Source organism: Silurus meridionalis, chromosome 2 (genome assembly GCF_014805685.1).
Source record: "Silurus meridionalis isolate SWU-2019-XX chromosome 2, ASM1480568v1, whole genome shotgun sequence".
Taxonomy (NCBI): Eukaryota; Metazoa; Chordata; class Actinopteri; order Siluriformes; family Siluridae; genus Silurus; species Silurus meridionalis.
In genome coordinates, this window is record NC_060885.1 from 25,089,226 (window position 1) to 25,113,022 (window position 23,797).

A 23,797-nucleotide genomic window follows, 5' to 3' on the forward strand; every position below is an offset into this window, starting at 1 on the left:
ACATGTCAGTACGCATTCATGCTGAAATCTCTTCTGACACTGTAGCCAACATAAACTACAGGCAGGTCATGTAGCAGTTTGGATGATTTGAGAAATATGACGGTACAAAACAGCCATGCGAAATCGCAGACTTATTGGTTTTACACCTATCGATCGCGTGTGTGCGCTACTACGTTCGGAAGTGCTGCTTTGTACGCGTGTACTATATATATATATATATATATATATATATATATATATATATATATATATATATATATATATATTTTTTTTTTTTTTAAACTACGTTTAATTAAATAAGTTAGATTATAGCATTTAATTATATGTCATATTAGAATAAATTATATGCATTTGTAGTATTGAACAGAGAATAAGATCAGAACGTGGTGTCCAAATAAACCCCTGGTACATTGTTTAGTACTTCTATATTCGCGTGGTCAGGTACGACACACACACACACACACACACACACACACACACACACACAACCACCCCCTTCTCCGCGAGCCACTTGCTGTAGCCCACTGCGTTGTGGAAGGCGCGACCTGTTATGGCCACCACTACTTCCGGGTTTCGGCAGTATGGTCCAGATTCAGAGCGCTGCCGCGTTTCACACACATACACACAAACACACGTACGCGCACACACACTCACACTTACATACATTAGCTGTGCACGAGCGGCAAAGGCGGCTCGCAGCATCGATCGTGGCTCCTTTAAGAAGAACTAAAGCCAGAATCCTCACCACACCTCCTCTCCAGCTTATTTAGAAGGTTTTGCATAAAAAATCAACTCGGGAGAAGCGAGCGACCAAAAGAGATGCGCAAGAGCTTGATTTTTTTTCTCCTTTGCGCGCGTTTTTACGAGCGGCGGTGTCGCGAGGTGTGCTAACCGGAGGAAGCGCGGCGGAGGATCATCATTCATTCGACACTTTGACAAGCTTGCCTTTGATTGACAGGCCGAGTGGCAAAAAGCCATGGGACTTGCTAGCTGGGTCTGAGGGGTATTTTCATTAAAAAAAAAGGTCTGGGAAAGAAGATTATTTTCGGCTTTTTCGTCGCTGTCCGGCGGGGAAAGGCGGAGAACCCTGGCTGTGTTTGTCGTGTTTGGCTGAAGTCGATGCGAAGGACCGTGTCATAGAAAGGGGTCTGGATTTTTTGTTTTTGAACAACCAAAGAAACAAACATAAAAACCAGATTATCTTTCGGAAATTGCGTTTTCATCCCTTTTTCATCCTGGCCTCTTAGGGAATACATTTTGCGTTGAAAGAAGCTGAGTGTGGAGGGCGATGGCGCAGAGGGTATGTACAGCCGAGCCGCAAAAGTTTTTCCAACTTGGTAAACCGGTCCGAGCCTTGAAACGTGGCCGATGACAGGCGCTCTGCTCAGCTCTGTCTCTCCCTCTCCTGTCCTCATAGGCAACTTATATTTTTAGGTTTACTTTCGCTCTTTCCGTGTTTTTTTCCTCACGTATGGATTTTGGTTTATTTACTCGATTAAAACACATCCAGCTCCAGTGTTCTTCAGCTTCGTCAAAATAGTCACGACCTGTAGCCGATTTAAATAAAGCTGAAGCAGGGAACGATGAGACCAGCTTTGTTTTTTTCTGTTACTTTATATATTCACCACTTCAATTCGCTGAACACTTGTTTTTGCAATTGTCGAACGTAATCAAAGACAAGAAACAACAATTATATATTGAGAAATACCCCAATGTGTTTCAGCATTTGAATGTCAATGACCTTCTGTTAACATTAGCTGTAATTTTTGTTATTAAATTATACCAAGCTCCGTGTAAATGTTAAAATTCAGCTTGTAAACAGTCTGAAAGCAGACCTCGTACACTATTGAAAGCCACTGACCTTTTGCTTCCATTCGAATTTTAAGCATGTTTACACCTTTACGGGTTTGTGCATGTGTTAATTCCCATTGTGAACACTTTCCCTGCTATCGTCCTGTCACTCTCTGTTATCACGATGAATAATTAACTTTTGGCTTTCACATAAATCCGTTAAAAGGAACAGGCCAAATTTAACCCCCATAAGCACACAAAAATATGCATTTTTTAAATTTGATTTTAAATAATCCTAAATCATTCACTGATTTTGTGACAACGCTAGTAGGTCTAAAATAAGTGTTTGCATGCATGCAATACAAAATCTATTCATATAAGATTAACTGTATAAAATATAGTATACACTTTTATTTGCATTTGTCAATTAAAACAACACATGGCAGGTTAAATGCAACTAAATAGACACGCTGAGTGCATGTTACTCTAGTTTATCTTTCTTCAAATAACCCAAGCAACAGCATTACCGCTATTTATTACTAAAAACAACATATTCACACTTTGCGCCTCAAAAAACACCAGTCTGTTCATCTTAATAAGAGCTATTTTCCATCAGTGAGAGATAGACAGCGCGCACTGACAATACACTCTACTACAGTCTCTCTATAATTATGATTTTATAAACAGTTTTTAGAGATATTTTAGGCCTATTTTCGAATGTGTGTATTTTATGAGGTAGGGGTAAAACTGAGCGCACATGACCTAGGAGCTAAATGTTTGTGTCGTGTGCAGTACGAAGACTTGCCCCACTACGGCATGGACGGCGTCGGGATCCCGAGCACCATGTACGGGGACCCGCACGGCGGCGCGCGGCCTATGCAGGCGGTGCACCTGAACCACGCGCCGCCGCTGCACGCACACCAGTACCCGCACACTGCACACGCCAACGCCATGGCCCCCGCAATGGGAGCGTCCGTCAACGACGCGCTCAAGAGAGACAAGGACGCCATTTACGGGTACGGCCCTACGGCCCCAAAACACACACACACACACACACACACACACACTCAGATACACACACACACATAAACACGCATTTCATTATCTGACCTGCCTATAGCACAAAAAAGCACTTGCCACTCTATCATTAAATTCCGCCCGGAGGTGCAGTTTACTAATTCAAGCTGAATATCAAGCTTTCTTCAGTCCACTCGTTTTTTATTTTTAATAGAAGCAAATAGAATAGACGAGAACAGTCTAGTGCTATTTAATGAAATAAGCTTCGCCGGATGTAGTTTGTACAGTTAGGTCGAGGAGTTGAGTTGCAACAATAATTAATTTGATAAATAATATCAGTTGAAACCTCTGTCGAAGTTTTGGTTAACTTGCGCGCTGCGGTATTTTACTAATTATTTTAGACAACCATCGAAATTATTGCTATAAAATCATTAAGATTATTAATTATATTAACATGTATTTACAAGTATTGTTATTATTGTTATTTTTATTTATTTATTTATTATGAAAAAAAGATAATGAGTGAAACACTATCACGGCCAGACAAAATATCCCAAATGTAGTCTAATTACTAGCGTGCTAGGTCTAAACCGGGTTCATCAGATCTGACCTCTTATAATAATTGCACCTCAACACTTATAATGCATCACATCCTATTTGTTTTCTTCACATAGCTTATAAAATACAAGCATCATTTAGACTGCAGTGCACTTATTGATTGGAACTTTTTTCTGTTGATGGCAAGCTTTTTCCCCCTGTGGTGACAACCTGATTTTTATTTATTTAGGCACCCCCTTTTCCCATTGCTAGCACTGATTTTTGAAAAGTGTGAGTTAGCGACGTGCACGCCTCGGGAGCCCGGCGTGGCCGGAGGAGATGTTTGTTCTTCTGAGTCTTTCAACGAAGACATCGCCGTGTTCGCCAAACAGGTTCGCAAAATGTTAACTGTCAGTAATTTGTTGTGTGATTGTGTCCAACCTGAACACGACGGAGTTTTAAATAATGAAGTGCTTGTGGATTTATTTTTTAAGTATTTTTTTATTTATCGGATAACATTTCATTCCAGATCAGAGCAGAAAAGCCATTATTTTCGTCAAATCCTGAGCTTGATAATTTGGTAAGTATCAACCATTTCCTTTTAATATGTCATATGAATAATGTCACATAAATGTATTAGGTTCATAATTGAAGGAAATGTTTCTTGTGTTAATTGATTTATTTAAGGTTTCTTTAAATAAAATGTTTATGCAAATTGGCTGATTTTTTTTAATATACCCACTATACATTTAAATACACATGAGATTTTCTCAGTCGGACTTAAGTGTTCATTCACTTATAAATTGTATTTTATATTACATACTAGACTATACTTTTTATTTTATTAGCCGTGCATTGCAAATAAGACAAGAGCCATTCGTTTTCAAGGATTTTCTGCCCTTGTAATATTTTGCACATATGCCATCGCTCAATTGGAAGAAAGTCATTATATCGGGTTTTTTTATTATTTCTTTTTTTAGATGATACAAGCCATACAAGTATTACGTTTTCATCTTTTGGAACTGGAGAAGGTAATGCGAAATTTCTTTTTGCCATTTCTATATTTTATTCAAAAAGTTCACAATAGATCAAAATACATGTTTGTTCCTTATGTGGTGTTAGACGAATTTGTGCAATACAGCACAATAATACATTTTCAGTAAGGCGCAGATATGTTTTAAGTGTCAGAACATGTCTGGAGAAATTGAACTTTTTGGAGAATTTTGAATGCAAGGCCGCTTATAGTAAACTATGGTTTATATGGTCCGATGCTTCAAGCGCAATGGTTGTATTCACGAATATGCAGATTTCATTGTGAGTGCATGGTTCAGTGGGCAGAGAGGCGGTATTCTAATGACAGGATGCAGTAATGAAATAATTAGACGCAATTAAAGTCTTCACCTTAAACGCCACTCCAGTAGGTTCTGTCCGTAATGACCAGGGAGCAGATGAATTTAATACGGGTGTTGAGTATGCTGTGTCACTGTCAATTGTCATGTGATATCTATATTCTGTCGGTTAAAGCAGAGCTACAATTATTCGGGATTGTGGATTTGCTGGATTTTGCTCAAAATCACTGATTTTCCTTCCACCCCCTCCACTTTCCTCTAGGTGCACGAGCTGTGTGACAACTTCTGCCACCGGTATATCAGCTGTCTGAAGGGCAAGATGCCCATAGACCTGGTAATAGACGAGAGAGAAGGAGGATCTAAGTCTGATAGCGAGGAAATAACGAGATCGTCGGGGCCGCTGGATCAGGTACAGTGGCGCCTCTCTGCGTTTCCTGGGGTCACTCTGCTTGCTCGCGCTTATTTGCATGCGATTAAGGATTTTTGGATTGCGTCGGAATGAAGAGAGAACATTTGAATAATGTAGCCATTATCGCTTCATTAGGGTTTGATCCCGGATCCGACCTGAGGGGATTAACTTGTGAAAGCATTGCCACAAACTTGACCTGCTTCGTGTCGATTTTAATTTATCCTTCTCCCGTCGCGTTTTTTTAAAAACCGTTTCTCATTTTTAACGAAACAAATCATATTTCGAGAGGCTGAATTTGATCGCAAACTCGAATACAAGACGGGTGTTTTGTGTAGGTAGAAAAATCCCCTAAGAACAGTCAGTAATGCATGAGATATTGTGACGGGGTTTAGTCTATGTTTCTTTACTCAACTCAGCTCAACTCAACTCAAGCTTTATTGCCATTCTTCTACATACACAGGACGAAATGCGGTTAATACTGACCAAGGTGCATAGAGAGTGAAACAGCAGAGTAACATTAAACATGAATAAAGAGTAAACATTAGACATAGCAGAGTTAAGGTGCGATACATAGGAGGTAGATGTGATAAAAATGAGGTTGGAATGTAGGTAATGTAAAACAATAGTTAATTGTTGAGTGACCGTGTTAACAGAAGAGTAAGGATCATGTCATTGTTATTTTTCTATTTATTTTTAGAAACTTAAAAAATATTATTTTCTCTTTCTGATCTGTTTGGTGTTGAATGATCCGCGGGGCCATTTCCTGAAAGTTTAATTGATTGAACAGAACTATAGTCTACTATATGTTATGTTGAGTGTTAGTGCAATATGTTAGTGCAAACTGATGTATTAAGATAGCAGGAAAGCTGTGTGGATGTTTGGCGAAATGTATTGCCTTTTCCCAAACTTTGATTCTGACGATGGGGCATTAGCTCTATAAAAATCTAACATACGGTACGTGCAATTTTAATAAGATGTACGGGTCCATTGAGGGCTGCTATAGATAAGGAAAGATAAGTGCTCATATTAAGGGGAAGAGACAGATTCGCCAACATAAAAAGTAACGAGGCGGTTAGGCTAAATCATTTGGATCCATATGGTCGAGTGATCGGATAAGGCCCTGACCAGTTGTAGCTGTGCGATGAGTGAAAACTCTGGCGTGCTGCTCAATTCATTACCAAATGAAACGGCCTCTGGCCGCCATCTCACTTCTATTAATGTTAATGAACAGATTCACACACAGCCTTCATGAAACTGAAGTCCAGATTAAATATTATACATTTCCACTGTTGTGTTTTATTTTATTGTTTCTCTCTCTCTCTCTCTCTCTCTCTCTCTCTCTCTCTCTCTCTCTTTTGTTACCCCAGAGGAGAGGAGCCATTCGCAAAGATTTCCAAGTAGACAGATTTCTTTTCGAGCAGATGACTTTTAGTGATAGAAATAGCTGAGGCCCATAAGAAGACCCAGGGGTATCTAGGTATATAACTTGACAAGAGCAATTTATGCTGTGCTTGAGGGCACGAATTCAGATCTTTAATTGACTTTAGAATTATACATGTGGCCTATATATTTCTTGATAATGATTCTGAACTAAATATCGAGGCAAGGATTGTGTTTACACTTCTTTGTGAAAATGTCAACGACGACGTGATCAAGTTTTTATACATCAAACGTTAATTGGCGCTTGAGGTTTTTTTTTAACCCCAGAAATAGAGAGAGCCAATTCTGTGAAAGGATTTACAGGCTTCTATTATTCTATATAGACATAGACTAGGGGTTTGAGATGGAACAAATTATTAAAATCAAAAACACTACCAAAAGTTTAGATTTTTTTAAGTAAGTTTCTACGCATTCAGTTAGTTGAATATATTTTTCATATTCTCCATATATTTTATATTTTCACTTTGCGATTGTTACACAGTGACACCCTTAACAAATTTGCGTTGCGTGCGCATTCTCTCGCGTCATATGTATTTTTAATATATGCCCTCGGGCATATAGTTGAGTCGGACTAGAGAAAATTTTCTTCGTGCAAATTCTGCACAAGAGGGAGCAAGGGTGCTCGTTTATTCATAAACCAATTTATTCCGCCAAGAAGACTCATGCAGAAGGGCGGAGTATACACAGAATTGATGAGACTCTGGCTTTTCGCTCGTTGTGCGCCCATGCGTCGTGTCAGTAACGTCGGAGCTCCAGGCTGCCGTTGTTTTGCACGGACTGCGAGCAGTGAAAGAAGAATGGCGCCTCCCAGCAACACAAAAGGAGCAGGGGGTTAAAAAGTCAGCAGATCTCGACTGGTGTGAATGCAGCCAAGCCAGTTTGGAAAGTTTTGGACGGTTTGTCGTTCAGAGCTCGCTGATAAACGCGAGGCTACCTTTTCCCCCCAGGTGCCTAGCGAAGACACGTTAACCCTTTCCCCACGCTGCTCCTGTGCGCTTCAGCAATTTGCAAACGCCAGTGCACAGAGTTCACAGTCGTGGTTCCGATTATCTCAGTGCAATACAGCTCATACCCTGTTCAGCACCATTATACAGGCTAATTTATGACAGCCGGATCGTTAATTCTTGAGAAATGCATCGAATTTGCTAATTAGGAAATATTTGTTTTGGAGAGAAACATTTGCTGGGAAATATTCATACAACTCTATAAGACAACATTTGGGAACTTACCAGAACGTAGTGCAGGTTGTAAGCCTATTGTCTGTTGTTATATATCATGAAACTTTTTTTTTTTTTTTTTTGTGGTGGAGACTTGTCTACATCCAGCCTTTTGTTGTATTTCATGCTCAATTTTGAAAAGTTGCGCAAAAGGGCGTGAGGACATTTGCATGTGCAGCATTTGCGCAGTTGCCTCTAAAGTCAGCTTACAGTAGGAGTGCCAGCACCACGAGTTTGCTAATGAAATTCAGGTTTAAAACCAGTCTGGACAGTAGTGCTTACAGCTCCAATGGCTTCTTTTTTTTTTTTTTTGTCTAAAATTTTTTACAGGCAGGATGAAGAGGGATTAAAATGATTAAACTTATCAACTATTTAGTGATGCCCTTCTTTAAATGTGTATGTATTTTGTTATCATGCCACAGTTTTGCTGCAGGTTGCTCATTATACACATGCAGAATGGGACATCTTTGGCAGGACACTTGTTGTATGGAGTTGTAGGGACTGTATGTTGCTAAAACCATGCAATCATGTGGATCTTATCTTGCATTGTAACATGCATCCATATTTAGAGAGAATGCTTAAACTCATTTGGGTGAGTTGATGTGTTTTAGCACATTCAGCCCAGAACATTTGTCCTGTTCATCACTGACTCTTTCCATGTCCTGATTCTGCTGTTTGATTTGCTCCCTTTGTCTTTAGACTGGAGTGTTGCATGGTACTCTGAAATGCTTTAAGTAGTAAAAGAACAGACATGTTTTTAAAACCTGGATAATATAGAGATTAAAGCTGCAATCAAGTTAAAATGCAAATGTAAATGTTTATATGCCTACTATAAGGTCAATATACATCCTCTCAATAATTTTTTTTCCCAAATCACTATATATGTTAGTATTTAAGTATATAGATTTTTTATAATTGGGCATAATACACAATATAGGTTCCTTTGCTCTTTGCTAAACTCCTTTTGCTCGTGACGCATGCATATAATCTTATGTTAGTAATGTGTGTTCTTCCCGATCTAAAGAGTTCCTTTGACATCATCTTCTAACTCTGAGCTGATTTATATAATTGCAGGAGGCAATGAACAGGGTGAATACAATAGCATTCCTCTTTTTTCCGCCATTGCTATTACTTCTTATTTAATATATGTTCATTTATTTGTGTTGTTTTACTCTGAACTTCAATAGACTCCCATCTTTGCCTACATCTGCTCTCTCTCTCTCTCTCTCTCTCTCTCTCTCTCTCTCTCTCTCTCTGTACATAAACACACACACATAAACACACATAAACACACTCACACACACACACACACACACACACACACACACACACATGTATTTGTATGTGTGTGTGTGTATATATATGTGTGTGTGTGTGTGTGTGTGTGTGTGTGTGTGTGTGTGTACACACACACGTGTATGTATATATGCTTGTTTTCTGCTACCATTAACAGTTGTTTTACTTATTCTAAAATTAAACAAAACTAGTATTACCCAGAGGCCATGCAGATATACTTTTCTCTCTCCAGAGACTGAGACCAACCCGATTTCTTTAGCAATTATAAAGTTTCCCCCTTTGCTCCTTTTTTCTCCTCATTGCATTGTGAGAATTGGGGTTTGAGTAGGTGTAACGGGGGAGGGGATTGTTCTAGCTTTCTCTCTCTCTCTCTTTTTTCCTCCCCACGCATACCATTATCAAAATCCTTTCATTTTCAAAATTCTTATATATATCAGCATTGAGTGAGGCAGTACTGGGTCTGAGCTAAAAGCCCTATTCTTACTGCCTCTCAGGATCTCACTCTCATCAACACCTAACAGTAAACATGTAAACAAATAAGCAAGCATCGATAACAGATTTGCTTTTTGGTGTCTGCGTCCATTCAGTGAAACTCATGTGTGAATCCTGAGCTGCAGCAGCAGCGACTCTCAGGGGAGTAGGAGTTAGTCAGTTTGCTCAAGTACCCTTGCAAATCTTGTTTGGTGCCATCTTGTAGGGAGGAAAAAAGCTAACTTTATTTGTTGCATCTGTTGTGATGTCTGGATAAAAGCTGGTGAAAGGAAAACAGTGTGCAGTGTTCTGAGGAAGCCTTATCAAAAATGCATAATGTAAATGTAAACATTGTCCATGTGAACTTTTCTCTGTAGCTCATTGAAAACAATTCTATGTAACCGAATATATAATCAAGGTAGTTTTAAGCGTACAATTTTTAATGATTATAAATGGTTTGGTATTCAGCATTCTTTGCATGAGTGGTGGTGTCATGTGGGGGTGCTCTGTGAGAAAGACCCAAACACAATGCAAATGCAATGGATTGGAATGCCTCACCGATCATAGGAGAATCAGAATTTCCAGCAAGGAAAATCTGTTCATGGTGAATTAAGTGGTGAAGGAAGAAAATGGTAATGAAAAGGAGAGAGAAGCAGGCACAGATGACAAACGGTGCTCCCTGGGCTGTGCGCTACATGTTTAAGAACTTTAGCTAAAGCTACACAGAATAGAATGTGGAAAATTGAATTTACTAAACAATTAAGCATTGAATTAATCCATCCTGCACGGGTGGAGGACTGAGAGAGAATAGGGAAGAGAAAAAGAGAGAGAAAAATGTAGGGGGAGGGGAAGAAAGAAAAAGACTGAAGAAATTCCAGCCAACTCATTAGAAGGACAGTGAACTATATCAAATGTGGTGTTGTATGCAGAGGGAGTGCATCTATTGCAACCAGGTCTCCCATAATCGGCCATCTACACACACACACACACACACACACACACACACACACACACATTTTAAGTCCTCTGTCTGTGATGTTTTAATAGACTCCACACTTTACCTCCAGCTCCTGTGTGTTCGTTCTGGTTGGCTAGTTGAAAGGATGAAGTGCTACTGTGCATTTGGCTGGTCTGTGATCCGACCGTTTTCTATTAATTAGCTGTCAGATCCGCAGTAGCCAGGAGTGGCCGGCCCCGGTTATAAATAGGTGTGTACCCTGGAGATGTCACTTACCCTCAGTAAGACCCTCCCCCATTCCCAGGGGCCTCTGCAGCAAACTTCCCACAAGCCTGCTCTTTTGTTCAATTACAGTTAATGCTATAGTTTGCTATTTTTCTTTTAATTATATTTTTATTTGAGATTTGTTGTACTTAAAACATCCCGGTGTAGCGGTGGTCATAAGCTTGCCATTCTCCATTGACAGAGTGCTGAACAATTCTTTTCCATAAATACACAACTTTCATCCGTTTCCACTCTCCCTCTTGTTCCCTTTTTCTTTTGGAATAACTGGAGTTGAAGCTGATTTAACAGATTTCTCACTGCGCATATGTTCTAAATTACCTCTTACAGCATACACTTGGTATGCCGCTGAATACATTTTTTTGAAACTTTGATCGTAATAGCATTTGCTTTTCACACTTATACATTCTAAACAACATGTTTTTTAGAAGGATGAACATTATTTCTACAGGAAGTCTTACAAGGATCAGTGCAGAAACTGTGAAATGACCACAGTTGACCGTGTTGCTTGTTCAGCAGTTCTGTTATTGTGTTATTGGTAAGGTGTTGTTTTCTTTATGCCTGAATGTGACTCATTTTAGTCATTATTAGACAAGACCCATTGGAAAAATCAGTATATCTTATATAGTGCTTTGTTATGTTCAGAGGAAGATGAGTTATCCTGTTTTGTTCTAACTTATATTCTTGCGCAGGCGTTACTTTTTGCTGAGGCACCCTCTGATAGGAGGCAACATCTGTTGTGTGTTGTATAGAGTGAGCAGACCCTGCACGGGGCTGAGGGCTCCCATGCTGTAGTTCTCCATTGTTCCTTTATCCTTGTGTCTTTTCCATTTGCCACATGCGTCCGCCCAACAGCTGACACTCCTAAGCCATTATATACATAAACTGAATTGTCAATTTTCGCTACGCTACAAGTAGAGTTGGAGTTGGGCTCTTATTTAATTTGATTCAACTTGAATAGGCTTGTGCAGAGACAGTAACATAAATGCCTTCTTTCTGAGATTTAAGGGAAAAGGTTTGCTGTCTCTTCTCTGCTGTGCTCCTAGACTGAATCTAGCTTGAATCTCACAGGTCTAGCCACATTACATCTACAAAACTATGGATTGGTAGCATCTGACTGTTATTTGTAAGGTTCATTGCATCTGCTCTGTCAATCAAAATAGGCTGATATTCCCTTTGAAATAGGTTTCACCTTTTGCTGTTTTGTGAACTGAGAATGAGCTATTAGGTATGATAGCGTGTGAGCATCAGAGTGAAGAGTGCAACACATGGGAAGTATTTACTAACTTAAAAAACAGCTATAAGTATATAGAATATCTGATAGCATTGGATGTTTTTCGTGATGTGGGAGTATACCAAGCTCTTATCTTGCAAGTTTTCCCTGTGGTCTGATGCCTGACTGTGTGTTCTTTCTGTCTTCGTCTCCGTGTAGACCTCATGGAACAGAGACCATGATGACACAGCTTCAACACGCTCCGGAGGTACGCCAGGACCCTCCAGTGGTGGACACACATCACACAGTGGCGACAACAGCAGTGAACAAGGTCGGTTTTTATGAGTGTATGTACATATATGGTGCATTCTGAAAGTGTTCTATATTTTTATGTCTGTTCTAAAGGCATTTTACTGGCAATAGACCAGAACATGAGCTTGGTTGTGAAAAGTGTCTATGCGCTAATGAGGCTTCTTTGGCTAGACACGGCATTTGTGAAGCTGCTGGCGATGACAGTCCAGGGAAAGAATATCTCAATTTTATTTACCCTATTATTTTATCCAGTGGTCAGAGATCAGAATGTTCCTTTCTGAGCATCTCCAATATACAGAATCCTCTAAAAAAGTCTCATGGTGACACACCAGTGGAAAACTAAAGCGGAACATTAAGTTTCCCCACTGTGAATCTATGTAGTACATCTAAGTCTGTAATAGGCACTGAGCACCCTATTGTCCTGAGAGGGGGATCAGAGTGAGGAGCAGACAAGCTGGTTTCAAACAAACTGTAGGCAAAAAGCAACTTCATTTATTATTGAAGACAACATCAGGATGGCAATCCCAGGGCCTTAATGAGCACATATTGTGAGGGTTTGGATCTACCACTTGCTGCTGACCTTTGCACTTTATTGACCAAACTGACACTTTATTTTTCACATACATCCAATTATAAGCTGGCTTTTAATGTCGTCCACCCCTCCACCTCTATCTAGCTTCAATTTGTGGCCATGCGCTTGCTGTTATCTTTCTAATGTTGAAAAGTATGCCTATATTCCAACTACAGTTCCATGTTGTATGTGTGATTTGTTTCATGTGCTGTATTAATGAAGGAGACTAGCCACCGCCAATGTATCTTAAGGCATTATATGTGATGTGGGAGGGCATTATGCTAATGTAGTTAATGCGGGTGTTTAAACTAGTAGTATTAACCATTTTAGCATGCTTTGCAGAGTCGCTTTATAATCCCAATAAGTGCATTATTATCCTTTTGGCTGAGACACTCATGACCACTTTCCCTTGTCCCAAGTGGCTTCCTCCCCCTCACTCACTCTCTCATAGATTGTTTTCTTACTGACCTTTTCCATCTTTCCATGCTCTACCACTTCCTTTCACTGCACACATGTTGACAAGTTCCTCTCCTTTTATCTGCTGCCTGGCAGCTAATAAATATCGATTTGAAAGCCAATACACAAGCTTTTCTCTTAGGTACATATTTTAGCCTATTCAGAAGTATGTAAAAATATTATAAAAAAAAAAAATTCTCTAGTGAGGGTCTCATCTGCGTAAAGGGGTCAAGCTGAGAGCCAGTCTAGCCTTTCTTTATTTAGCAGGTCTATTAGTGAGGTTGGCTCAGAGTAGCACAAACATGCCTGTCATTGTTTGACTGCTGCCCTCTCAGAGGACTTGTTGTGGCATTGTATTTAAAATCACACTCATTTTAATTAATGTGTTTAGTTTAAGAGGGCGAAAGAAAAAAAGTCATTATTATGAGCCTCTTTTAGTTTCTTACCATGGAGCAGCAAGGGTTCTAGGCAAGTGCAGATTAAAAAGAACACCCCTGGCCCACACAGAGGAGAATTTTAACTCTACCACAAATGGACCGGGCATTTGTGAGGACACAGAAAGCATGCTGAGTGTTTTGAGAAGCTTAGGGTTTCATTCATGTCTACAAAGAGTCCACAGCTAATGTGATGACTAGTTTGATACGTATGAGCAATTACCAGGACCCATTTGCAGAAGAGCCCCCCCATCCTTCAACAAGTGTGCCAAGTCAAATAGTACCTTGAAGGCTCTTGTTATTGTCTGCATTAATTTGCATGCATAAGGGCTAAGGATAGAAAAAGACTTGCATAGTCTGCTTTCAAAACACCACCAAGTTCATAAACACACACCAAACATACACTACCAGGATTATTTGACAAATGCAGCAATTTGGTGTTGTACACACAAATAAACATGCTGTCCAGTTGTCTAGGGTGTTGCAAAAAATTCCAAAAATAAAAATATCTTTAAAAATCTCTATTCCAAAAAGAATTCCATTCCATTTACTTCTGATAAAGGTGAAGAAAATAAACATCATGGTCATTATTTTGTTGCATTGATCTGAATTAGAGTGCTGTTCTTAACATCACATTGACTCATTTTGCCACAGGCCTTTATGAAGGTCAGCTTGAGCAGGAGTCCCCATTGGCTCGCTGGCCCCCAGTTACCGCCTCTGTGCAGAGACTGGTCAGATTTCAGAGCAGGTCAGCATACAGTGCCTGAGATTTCATGTCAGTCAGTAGTTGTGTGCTTTTGGTCTTGCCCACACAGCCTTTGCTGCTCACACTCGTCAAACTCAATCATTAATTGAAACAATTGTCTAACAGACCGGAAGAGCTTGCTTCCTTCTTTGTCTCTTGCTTTTTCCCTCTGCTCTCTGAAGCAGCATGTTCAAGCTTTTTTAAATTACAGAATATGTAACATTACTAATGTGTAACAATTGGAATGCAAACACAAGTTTGGGGTTTAAAGTCTATAAAGACCATTAAGTATGTCTTTTTCTCTTTCTCTCCTCCCACTGCCTTTTTCACTTCAACTGTGTGCATGTATGTTACAAAAATGCCTCAGAAGCTTGCTATTGTCAGTGAGAGAACAAATAGTGAACTGATCAAAAGTAGTTTGACTTTAACTTTAAGGGGATCTAAATGCAGGCAGGCAGGTGGACAGAATAGTTATATTTCAAACACACACATGCACAGAATAGCAGAACAGAAAAACAGGGAGAGAAAGTACAGAGAAGAGTGTGTGGAGGCAGTGATGGTGAAGCCTTTATTGTTTGGGAATAAATGCATAAACAAGAATGACATAAACAGGAAGATGAAAGAGCAGTGTGTATGTTTCTCTCAGCATGTAGAGGAGAGCACATTCTCCTCTAGGCTACTAGTCTTCTGATGATTTCATGAAACTTTCTTGCAAAAGGGCTAAATGTAACTTCAATAGCTCAGTGATGGATGATGCAAGGTGATATCAGGCACCAACAGCGAAGTCACTGTTTATTTTGTGTTTTTCATATCGTTGCCTTGAACCAGGACTCCTTCAGCATGCTTGTTTGATTACCTGGAGAGGAAATGCCACAACCTCATACCTGTGTGTTAAACCATCAACCCCGGCAAATTGCAGTATCAATGCATAAACTGTTGAGCTCTGCTAAGAGTTATTGCTGTTGATGGCTTTATGGTAATGTCATTGATAAGGCCAGGAGCAGCATCAAAGTTCTCATGCTAGAAAAAGGGGAAACAGTGTGGGTTCCCACAGTGCTGTGCTGTAGGAATTTGGGATTAGGTCTAGGTTCTCTGTTGTGTGGGAACAAATAAAAAAAGAGAAAGGGAAAAGTGCAAAGAAGACAAGCAAACAAACCCTTCCCTTTTTTACTCACTATATATTAAATCTCTCTTATGCTTTTTTGTTCTCTATTTAACTGGCAATTACAGGGTTGCTTAAGCACCTTGTCTCACAGTAGATAATGATCATAAAGCTGCAGTGATACGGTGTCAGTGTGGTGTTTGCTCTGGGATTTAGTGGCCACTGGGACACTTCCTTCTGCTCTGTTTGGCCTGAGTTTGACATGTGAACCCTAGCCATGGAGCTTAGAGAGCTCCAATTATTCTCCATTCTCTAAATTTGCTTCTCACTGGTCACATATTTTCAGTAATTTTGTATGCTGTATCTCTGTTTGAGATGCTTTACCCCACTTTGATGTCTTAACTAAAGTTAGTTAAGTTTTAACTAAAACCAAATTCTGCATTGAAGAAATGTGCTATCAAATATTCAGCTGAAGAAGAGCAAATGCTGTATATAGTCTATATGCTGTAACTTAGGTGTGATAATGCCAATACTTGCTCATCGATCTCAGGGTTTAGAAGTATTTTTTAAGTGATTTTTTTATTGGTCTAAAACCTATTTGCTGTTGACTGTAAAATAATGTGCAGGCAGTGGACACACAATTGGTCATTAGTGGTCATTTGGGCCACAGAAAAAGTTATATTTCTAGCCATTTCTATGAGTACACTTTCAGTACAGTTGATGTGGTGCCCAAATAAGTACCAACATTTTGTATCGAGGCTTTTTAATGACCTGGACCACAGTAGTCACTGCCTAGATCTACAGAATCAACACGGGTAACACCCAAGAGATAACGTATCAGTGTTACAATGGTGGAGTAACTGAAAAGAAAGGGATGAAAAGGTAGCAGGTACAGTCAACAAACAAGCATTAGCACTTCTTTAGGAAGGCATTTTTATTTGACTGTGTGGTGTATAGTTTATTTTAAGTCTTTGATAAAGAGATTAGCAAAGACCTTGCCTGCCAAAGAGGGATGCCTTTCCGCTAATCTGCTACTTTTAAATACATTGCATTTACACCAAACTGCATGCAGGACGAACAGGTGTGAAATTATTTCCAAATAAAACAAGATTCAAATGTAATAGTCTCTCGGAAAAAAAAACAAAGGGGCAAAAAATTTGACATTAACAGGACAATACTGATATGATTTTATGAAGAATATCTATCTCTCTATCCATCTCTATCTTTTTCTTTTCCCTTTTTTCTGACTATATTTCTCTCTCTCTCTCTCTCTCTCTCTCTCTCTCTCTCTCTCTCTCTCTTTAAGGCAGAGGTCATCTGGCTTTTTATCTTAGCAGTATCACAGTGGTTGAAATCCAGCTGAAAGCCACAAACAGCATTGTGCTAATTTTAGCTTCCAAAGAGGATGAGGATGAATGGCCTGCTGCTAGTTTGCCATATGCTGCCCTGTCGATAATGCTGCATGAGGAATATTTTCCTTCCTAGATAGTGGCTGAAGCGTGAGTTGCGTGTAAGGTCCTGGGCCTATTTAAAAATGACGAGCATTTAATGATAGAAAAGCAGGAGGACTGAGATGTTTACAGAATGCTTAGACCAGTCTTTATTTTCTCTAGTGTGAGTCCGATTCTACCTTTTTTTTATTGTTTGGTATTCTCTTTTCCATTTAACCCTAATGCAGAAATCCCATAAACAGACAATTTTAAAGTTTTAAACCCCATTTTAAAGTTTTGAAACTTGCATACATTCCACTGGAAGCCATGTGTAATAATATATTTATTTGCTGTGTGTTGTTTGGGGTGCAATGGCAGAAGATAGAGGCCTGAGCAAATGAAAAGCTGAAGACTGGCAGAATAGGGTCTTCTTTGAGGGGAAGAGCTGCATTAACAATTGGTCAAAAGCTTGACCTGGGGCTGACCCTTCCATAATAATTGCCCCCTCTAGAGCTGAGGGCCAGCTTTTTGACATGGATACCTGTTGAAATATTTAGTTGGAAGAGAGGAAAAAAGAGCTCTTCAAGGCTCTTGCTAAAGAGTTAAGGAGTGAATGAAAACTAACAAACAAACAAAAAATAGTCCGTGGTCATGGGTGTGTGATCTGAGGGGTGTGTGTTTACTTTAATGTTTGTAAAAGAGAGAGTCAGGGCTTTTAGTTGGTGGTGTTTACAAAACACACTTTGAGTAGTCATCTGATATCTGGCTGGTTCTTAGAGTCTGAATGAGTGAAAGAAAGGGACAGATTCCAAGTCGATAACCTAAATGTAAAGGTTGTGACCAGTAAAGGCACACTAGCCCCTAGAGCTCCCTTTGCTCTTTGTGCCAAGTGTGTGTGTGTGTGCTGCACATGGGATGTGTGAGGAGGTGTGTGCTGGAATGGTATCGCAAGTGTCCAGCAGTCCTGTGCTGCTGTAATCAGGAAGTAGACACTCGGGCAGGCCTTTTCTTTTCCAGCACTGAGCTTTATCTCCTTACCTCACCCCCAGCTGATAGGACTACAATTCCCCCACATCCCATCTATACCACTTCCTGTAACCTCAGAAAGCATGCTGTGACCCTATGTGTAGAATTGGGGGCTTTTACTGAAGTTTATATGGGTTTTACAGGTTTAAGAAACAGGCTTTGACATGCCATTTAGCAAGGCTGAGGTTACATTTGCCAGTGTTTATGTTTTAAAAAATCTTTTAATGTTATCCAATTTTTTGTTCTGTCCCTGTTAACACTTCTACACCCCCAAACACTACCACCCCCAAGGTTATTCTTGCTCCTTGTTTATAAAGAGCAGCTAATCATTTTGTCTTCCACTGGCCCCACCATTCTGGGAGAGCCGAGGGGCTATTATTGACAGCAAAATGTTCCTTTATTATCAACTGTACTCCGTAAAAAGAGGAATCCCTATGAAAACATTCATTTTGAGTGCATTATTTAGATAGCCACCACGTGGAAAATTTTCTGCAAGAAGGCAATAATAAAGGCTTCTTAACTCCACCACAGGGCAATCAGTCCTGTTTAGTGACTTGGTGTACCCATGGTGCACAAGTGATTTCAGTCAAAAAGCCTTGTCTGGTTCTGATATTGTCAAATTACAGGACTGCAATCAAATTAAATGCGTGAAGTTAACTGTTTGGTCTTATCATTCACTGAACATAGCTTTCTTCTATTTATTGTACCATGTGTGTATTTCTCAACATGCAACACCTGATAATGTAGTTCAGAATTTGCTTTTAGGAGTTTAGCTTGATTCGGGCCAGATTGTTCTAGTATTGTTTTGCAAGTAAGCAGTTGAAGGCTCTTTTTGTTGTGAGGCATGTTTTTTTAAACACTCTCTTCCTGGTCAGTTGGCCTGGATTGTTATCGAGCAAAGCTGGTCTGAAGAAGGTGTCAAAAGCTGTCTGATACAGAATGCGAGAAAAAAAAAGAATGTATAATGTGTGTGTGTGTGTGTGTGTGTGTGTGTGTGTGTGTGTGTGTGTGTGTGTGTGTATAAGAGTCTCAGTGGAATTGAAGGACTCTGAATGTGTTCCCATTTGAACCTCAGTGCCCTGCCTTTTCTCCTGTCTTATATCTTCAGATAAAAAAAAAAATTTCAAAAGAGGAAAAATCAATAGTTGCACAGTAAAAGTGCTCAACATGAAAGGGTAAACTCGCTGGCCTGCACTGCCATTCGACAGTTTCTTCCACCTCAACACAAGGACTGGAGGAGAAAAGAAAGAGCGAGGAGATGGTCAACAGAAGCAGGAAGAGAAAGGGTGAGAAAGGTATAAAGTGAAAGGAACAGTAAGAGGGTGGCTTAGTGAGTTAATGCTGTGTTTTCTGCCCTTGGGCCCTGGTGCGTTTTTCCAATGTGTCAAGGGCTTCAGTGGAAGTGACCCTTACACAGATGCAGTTCGAAAGAGCGCCGTAACATTTGCAATGACATTTTTGCCATTACCTATGGGTATGTCAAGCGCCTGATCCCCAAGACCTGGGAAAATGCATGAAGGGCTCACAGCAAGGCCTTGGCATGGGCACCAGCGTGTAATGAGAGATGGAACAATGCTAAATATGGAATACATTAAACACACATTACAGCCTGGGTTCCAGCACAGTAAAGGTGGGCAAAGAGACACGAGCGATGATAAAAGGGTTAGTAATTACATTTGTTTTCATGTATCGAATTATGGTTTTACCAAGCCGGCGTCTGTCAGCATTATTCAAGGCTCTTCAGGTCTTTCAACTGTCATCATTTACCTTGTTATTCGAAACAAAATCACCTTTAATTGTGGATTCTAATCATGAAACCCTGCAGATTAGTGTTTACGCTGCCATTCAGCTCTTGTAATTATAAAAGGCAAAAAAAGATGTATGTTTACCTATTTCCAACAACTGTATGTTTTGCACCCACATGCAAATAACACACACCCAGACATGGCAATATGACGCCATGACCTCTAACGTCTTTTTGATCAAACACAATGTTATAATCTCAGAATACATTTAAAGTAATTCCTAATGTGAATTATTTAATGTAAATACATTGAAGCGTTAGCATTACTATTTATCATTGATCATTATTATTTATATATTTTTTCTACTTTTTATGCATTTGTGCATTATATTATGCATAGGTCTAAGAGAGTGTCCTAAACCTCTAATGAACAGATATAAAAGGTAATTGTGGTATTTTAGCACGTATCAGGCAGAAATACTGTTTATTAAAATAATTGAAAAGCATTGCTTCTGAATTACAACAAAGTGCTAAATAATGTTAATAGTTTGTAGCAGTATCAACACTGTGTTGACTATTCACTTTTTGTTAAGAGAGAACAGTGAGAAGGATATAGGTAATATAGGAATCTTGGTGAAGAGGAATAGAGAAATTGGTGGCTCGCTGCTGAAAAAAAGCATGCTGAGGCCCGAAGAGTGCAGCAGCCACTTTGAGACTCTGAGTGTCTCTTGTTAAGAAGTCTGCACGAGGAATTCCTGCATGTTCTGAATATTTTTAGGCGGGAGGTGCTTGTGACCCATGCAAAGGCCCCAACAACCCTAACCGCCCTCCCCCTAAGCCACTACACCACCCGCCCCCAACCCCCGATCATTGCCTAGCCCATTCTGACCATATGAATGGGCTGAATAAAATAAGTGCTGCTTTGTCTTCTCCAACACCACCCTACCCTTCCCTCTCTCTCTCTCTCTCTCTCTCTCTCTCTCTCTCTCTGGGTTTGTCTATGTGAGTTCAAGAGAAAGGCAGGGGTGTGTGAATGTGTCTGAAAGGATGTGGAAAGTGACCCATAGGCTTGGGTTTTGCAGTGCTGGGGAATCCTGAGTTAGATTGTTTTGTGTGTGTGTTTATACACGTCACTGTTGCTTTATGAGCCAGAGATGATCAGGAAATCACCCATTCGACTAAATTTAGGGTAGAGTAAAACAACATAAAAACTCAAAAACTGTCTCTGTGACATTTCTTTAAGAAATTGAAAGGGGCAAACAGCTGTGCTTTGTACTTTGACACACTGACTTATAACCCTTGGCTTGAAAAGAGCTTGCAAATTTCTAGCATTCTTTTCCTCGATGAACACTCCGCAATGAAAAAAGTGTGCATGTGCAATGCATCTGTGTAAGCGGATGTCTTGTATTGTATAATGTTAATTCGCTTGACAGTCGTAAGGCACCACGTTGCTAATTTGTAAATCATGAGAAAAATGTCTGACACCTTAGGGTTGTGTGCGAGCCAACAAAAGGAACAGGTAGTGCCAATTAAAGTGTCCTTTTGAGTAATCAGATCATAACAGATTACCCTAGATTCTGCTGATAAGGTCAGGAAATGCCTTGAGTGGGTAAGAGGGTAGCAGAGAGAGTGAGGGAGAGAGGGTGGTGGTGGTGGTGGTGGTGGTGGTGATGGTGGTGGTGCTGGGTGGTTATCAACACTGAGGGAGAGAAAGGGGTTGAGCGAGACAGGAAAGAGGTGAGCAAAAACAGGGAGTGAGCCATCCAGGGGAGCTGGCTGACAAAAGCATGGAGAGGGGGAAGTGTTAACCTGATTTGTGTGGCAGGGAAGCAGGGAGAGCAATGTCAGTTGTGCGAGTGTGTATGTGTGTGTGAGAGCAGATCATAAAAATTCTCTCTCTGGTTTGCCGAGGGGCATCCTCCTCAGCCTCTGGCCTGCTCCAGTCACCGGCCTGCTCTCTAATTGCCACACAGACTCCAGCTCACATGGGCAGATGAGATGACATTTTTCCCCGTATTGTCAGAGGCAGGCCAGCCTGCACACCGCCCCCACACACCCCTCCACTAGCTGCTAAGATGCTGTCATAACCCATTAGCAGTTGGCCAAAGTTAGCCCATGGCATTTCCTCACAGCATCAGCAAAAAGGCGAATAAATCTGCCACTGGGGCCTGCTGCTGGTCTAATGAGGCTGTGAGCTTGTTTATGGACCGGCATCATTTTTATGATTATTTCCACCTTTTCAGACTTGCCACTCGCCTTTCTTTGGCCGGGGAGGAAGGAAGCTTCGGCTTAGTGTGGCCAATGATGACATTTTGTGAAAAAAGTGGCTTATAGCCACTGCCATATGGCTGGCTTCTGTTGATGTTGAAGAGAATGGATTCAAAATTAGCCTCAGACCTTGCCAAGGTGCATCAGTATCAAATTGCAGTGAAAATGGAAATGCCAATAAAATTGACGTCTTCGGCTACTTTTTTTCCATACATTCTGCCTCGAAGGCACCAGCACTTGGAGGTCAGGGTTAAATAAAAATACTGGGGGGAAAGAGGTTAAACAATTCATAATACAGGGAATCGGAGGAGGAAGAGTGGCTCAAGAGAGTAGACTCAACAGAGGTACTTGAGAGATCACACAATCTGTTTCCCTCTTATGCCATCCCCCTTTCTCTCTCTCTCTCTCTCTCTCTCTCTCTCTCTCTCTTCTTTTCCTTTTACTCTTACTTTCTTTCCATCCCCATTTACTTTCCATCATCTATCCTGATATCTAGCCTTTGCTTCTGTTTTGCTTAGTCGCATGGGACAAGCCTAGGGTTTATTATTTAAGCTTTGCTGAACATGAACTGGTCTTTACGCCGATTTGAGAGCATTTGCTTCCAATGAAAATCTGGTCTTAGATTACAAACCAGCGGTGCCGCTTCCCTTCACAGGCGGGAGCGAGGAAGTCTTATTTGCCTAAAAACAGTAGGAAGGACAAACTGCTGTTTAAGCCCAACTGTTTTGGCATTTGTTAATGATGTAATCAAAGCTCACATTTTGTGTATGTGATGTGACTTTTAGTGTGTTTTTTCTCTGTTTGGGTGTACTGGAAGCTCTGGTGTTTAAAGCGGGGGCAATGTGCCCTTGTGCAAAGCAGAACCATTGTATCTACATAAGTCTTTACTTATCGTAGCCTTTTTCTGGACCTGCTCTTGTGCAGCATGGCCAGGTGATTTATATGAAACGCAGAAAGCCGCCACTCTCCTAATGGTGTATATAATTCAGATGCCCTCAAGGCATGCTTTCAGGAATTCTTTTGCCTGAGGTAATGGGGAGCAAAGGCCATTTTAGGCCCTTCATTATTTTCCTGAAGCTGGAAAAAAAAAAAATCTCCAGCCAGATTACCACAGACATTTTCATTAATTATCAATGAGCAAGCCTCATGCAAGTACTTAAAGGTGCTGGTAGGGAAAGAGTTAAGCCACAACATCTCCAGGGATATTTGAACAGCATGTTGGGAGCACTTCTCGAGTAATTAATAAATAACTATCTAACTCTGTGCTCACTTTAGTTGGCCCTGTCGAGGACAGTGCACAATAGAGAGCTCAGCTGTTGAAATTCACAGCTCTGTTAAGTAGTTTACCTTTCTAATGATTCTTTTATGATTTGTTATTTAAATCATTTTAATCAGCTGCTTTTCCTTTTGAGTAATAATAATTATAAAAAATGCACATATAGAAGTGGGCTTCTCAAAAATTTGGAACTCACACCATAATTGGGTTTGTGAATAGACCTAAAGAATAGAACTCGCACAAGCTCCATATTCATCAAATACAAAGTATCGCCATGCTCTAGCCCTCTCATGTGTTTCCACCTGGGTCTGGCTGCGGTGTAACTTTGCTTAATGGAGCCTTATCAAGAACCCACAGGTTACTGTTGGCACTCATGGGGCTTTGTTATGAAAATTGGGTTCTTTTGAAAAAGCCACTGTATGTGCAGGAGATTCATATTTCCATGCCCTTCTT

At 40.3% G+C, this 23,797-nt stretch overlaps 1 protein-coding gene across 3 annotated transcripts in view; it reads left to right on the forward strand.

The window, feature by feature from the left end:
• The first annotated feature begins 558 nt into the window (after positions 1 to 558).
• meis1b (Meis homeobox 1 b) overlaps positions 559 to 23,797 on the forward strand; it is a 53,722-nt gene continuing 30,483 nt past the window's right edge. The window contains exons 1-8 of one of the 3 annotated variants that reach the window (XM_046864930.1): positions 560 to 1,146; positions 1,248 to 1,300; positions 2,584 to 2,807; positions 3,596 to 3,737; positions 3,875 to 3,925; positions 4,326 to 4,376; positions 4,957 to 5,103; positions 12,200 to 12,311. In XM_046864930.1, the coding sequence (XP_046720886.1) occupies positions 1,289 to 1,300; positions 2,584 to 2,807; positions 3,596 to 3,737; positions 3,875 to 3,925; positions 4,326 to 4,376; positions 4,957 to 5,103; positions 12,200 to 12,311 (739 nt within the window). In that variant the 5' untranslated portion in view covers positions 560 to 1,146; positions 1,248 to 1,288. Of the gene's footprint in view, positions 1,301 to 2,583; positions 2,808 to 3,595; positions 3,738 to 3,874; positions 3,926 to 4,325; positions 4,377 to 4,956; positions 5,104 to 12,199; positions 12,312 to 23,797 lie in introns of all 3 variants that reach the window. The other 2 variants (XM_046864939.1, XM_046864924.1) reach the window with 2 other exon arrangements.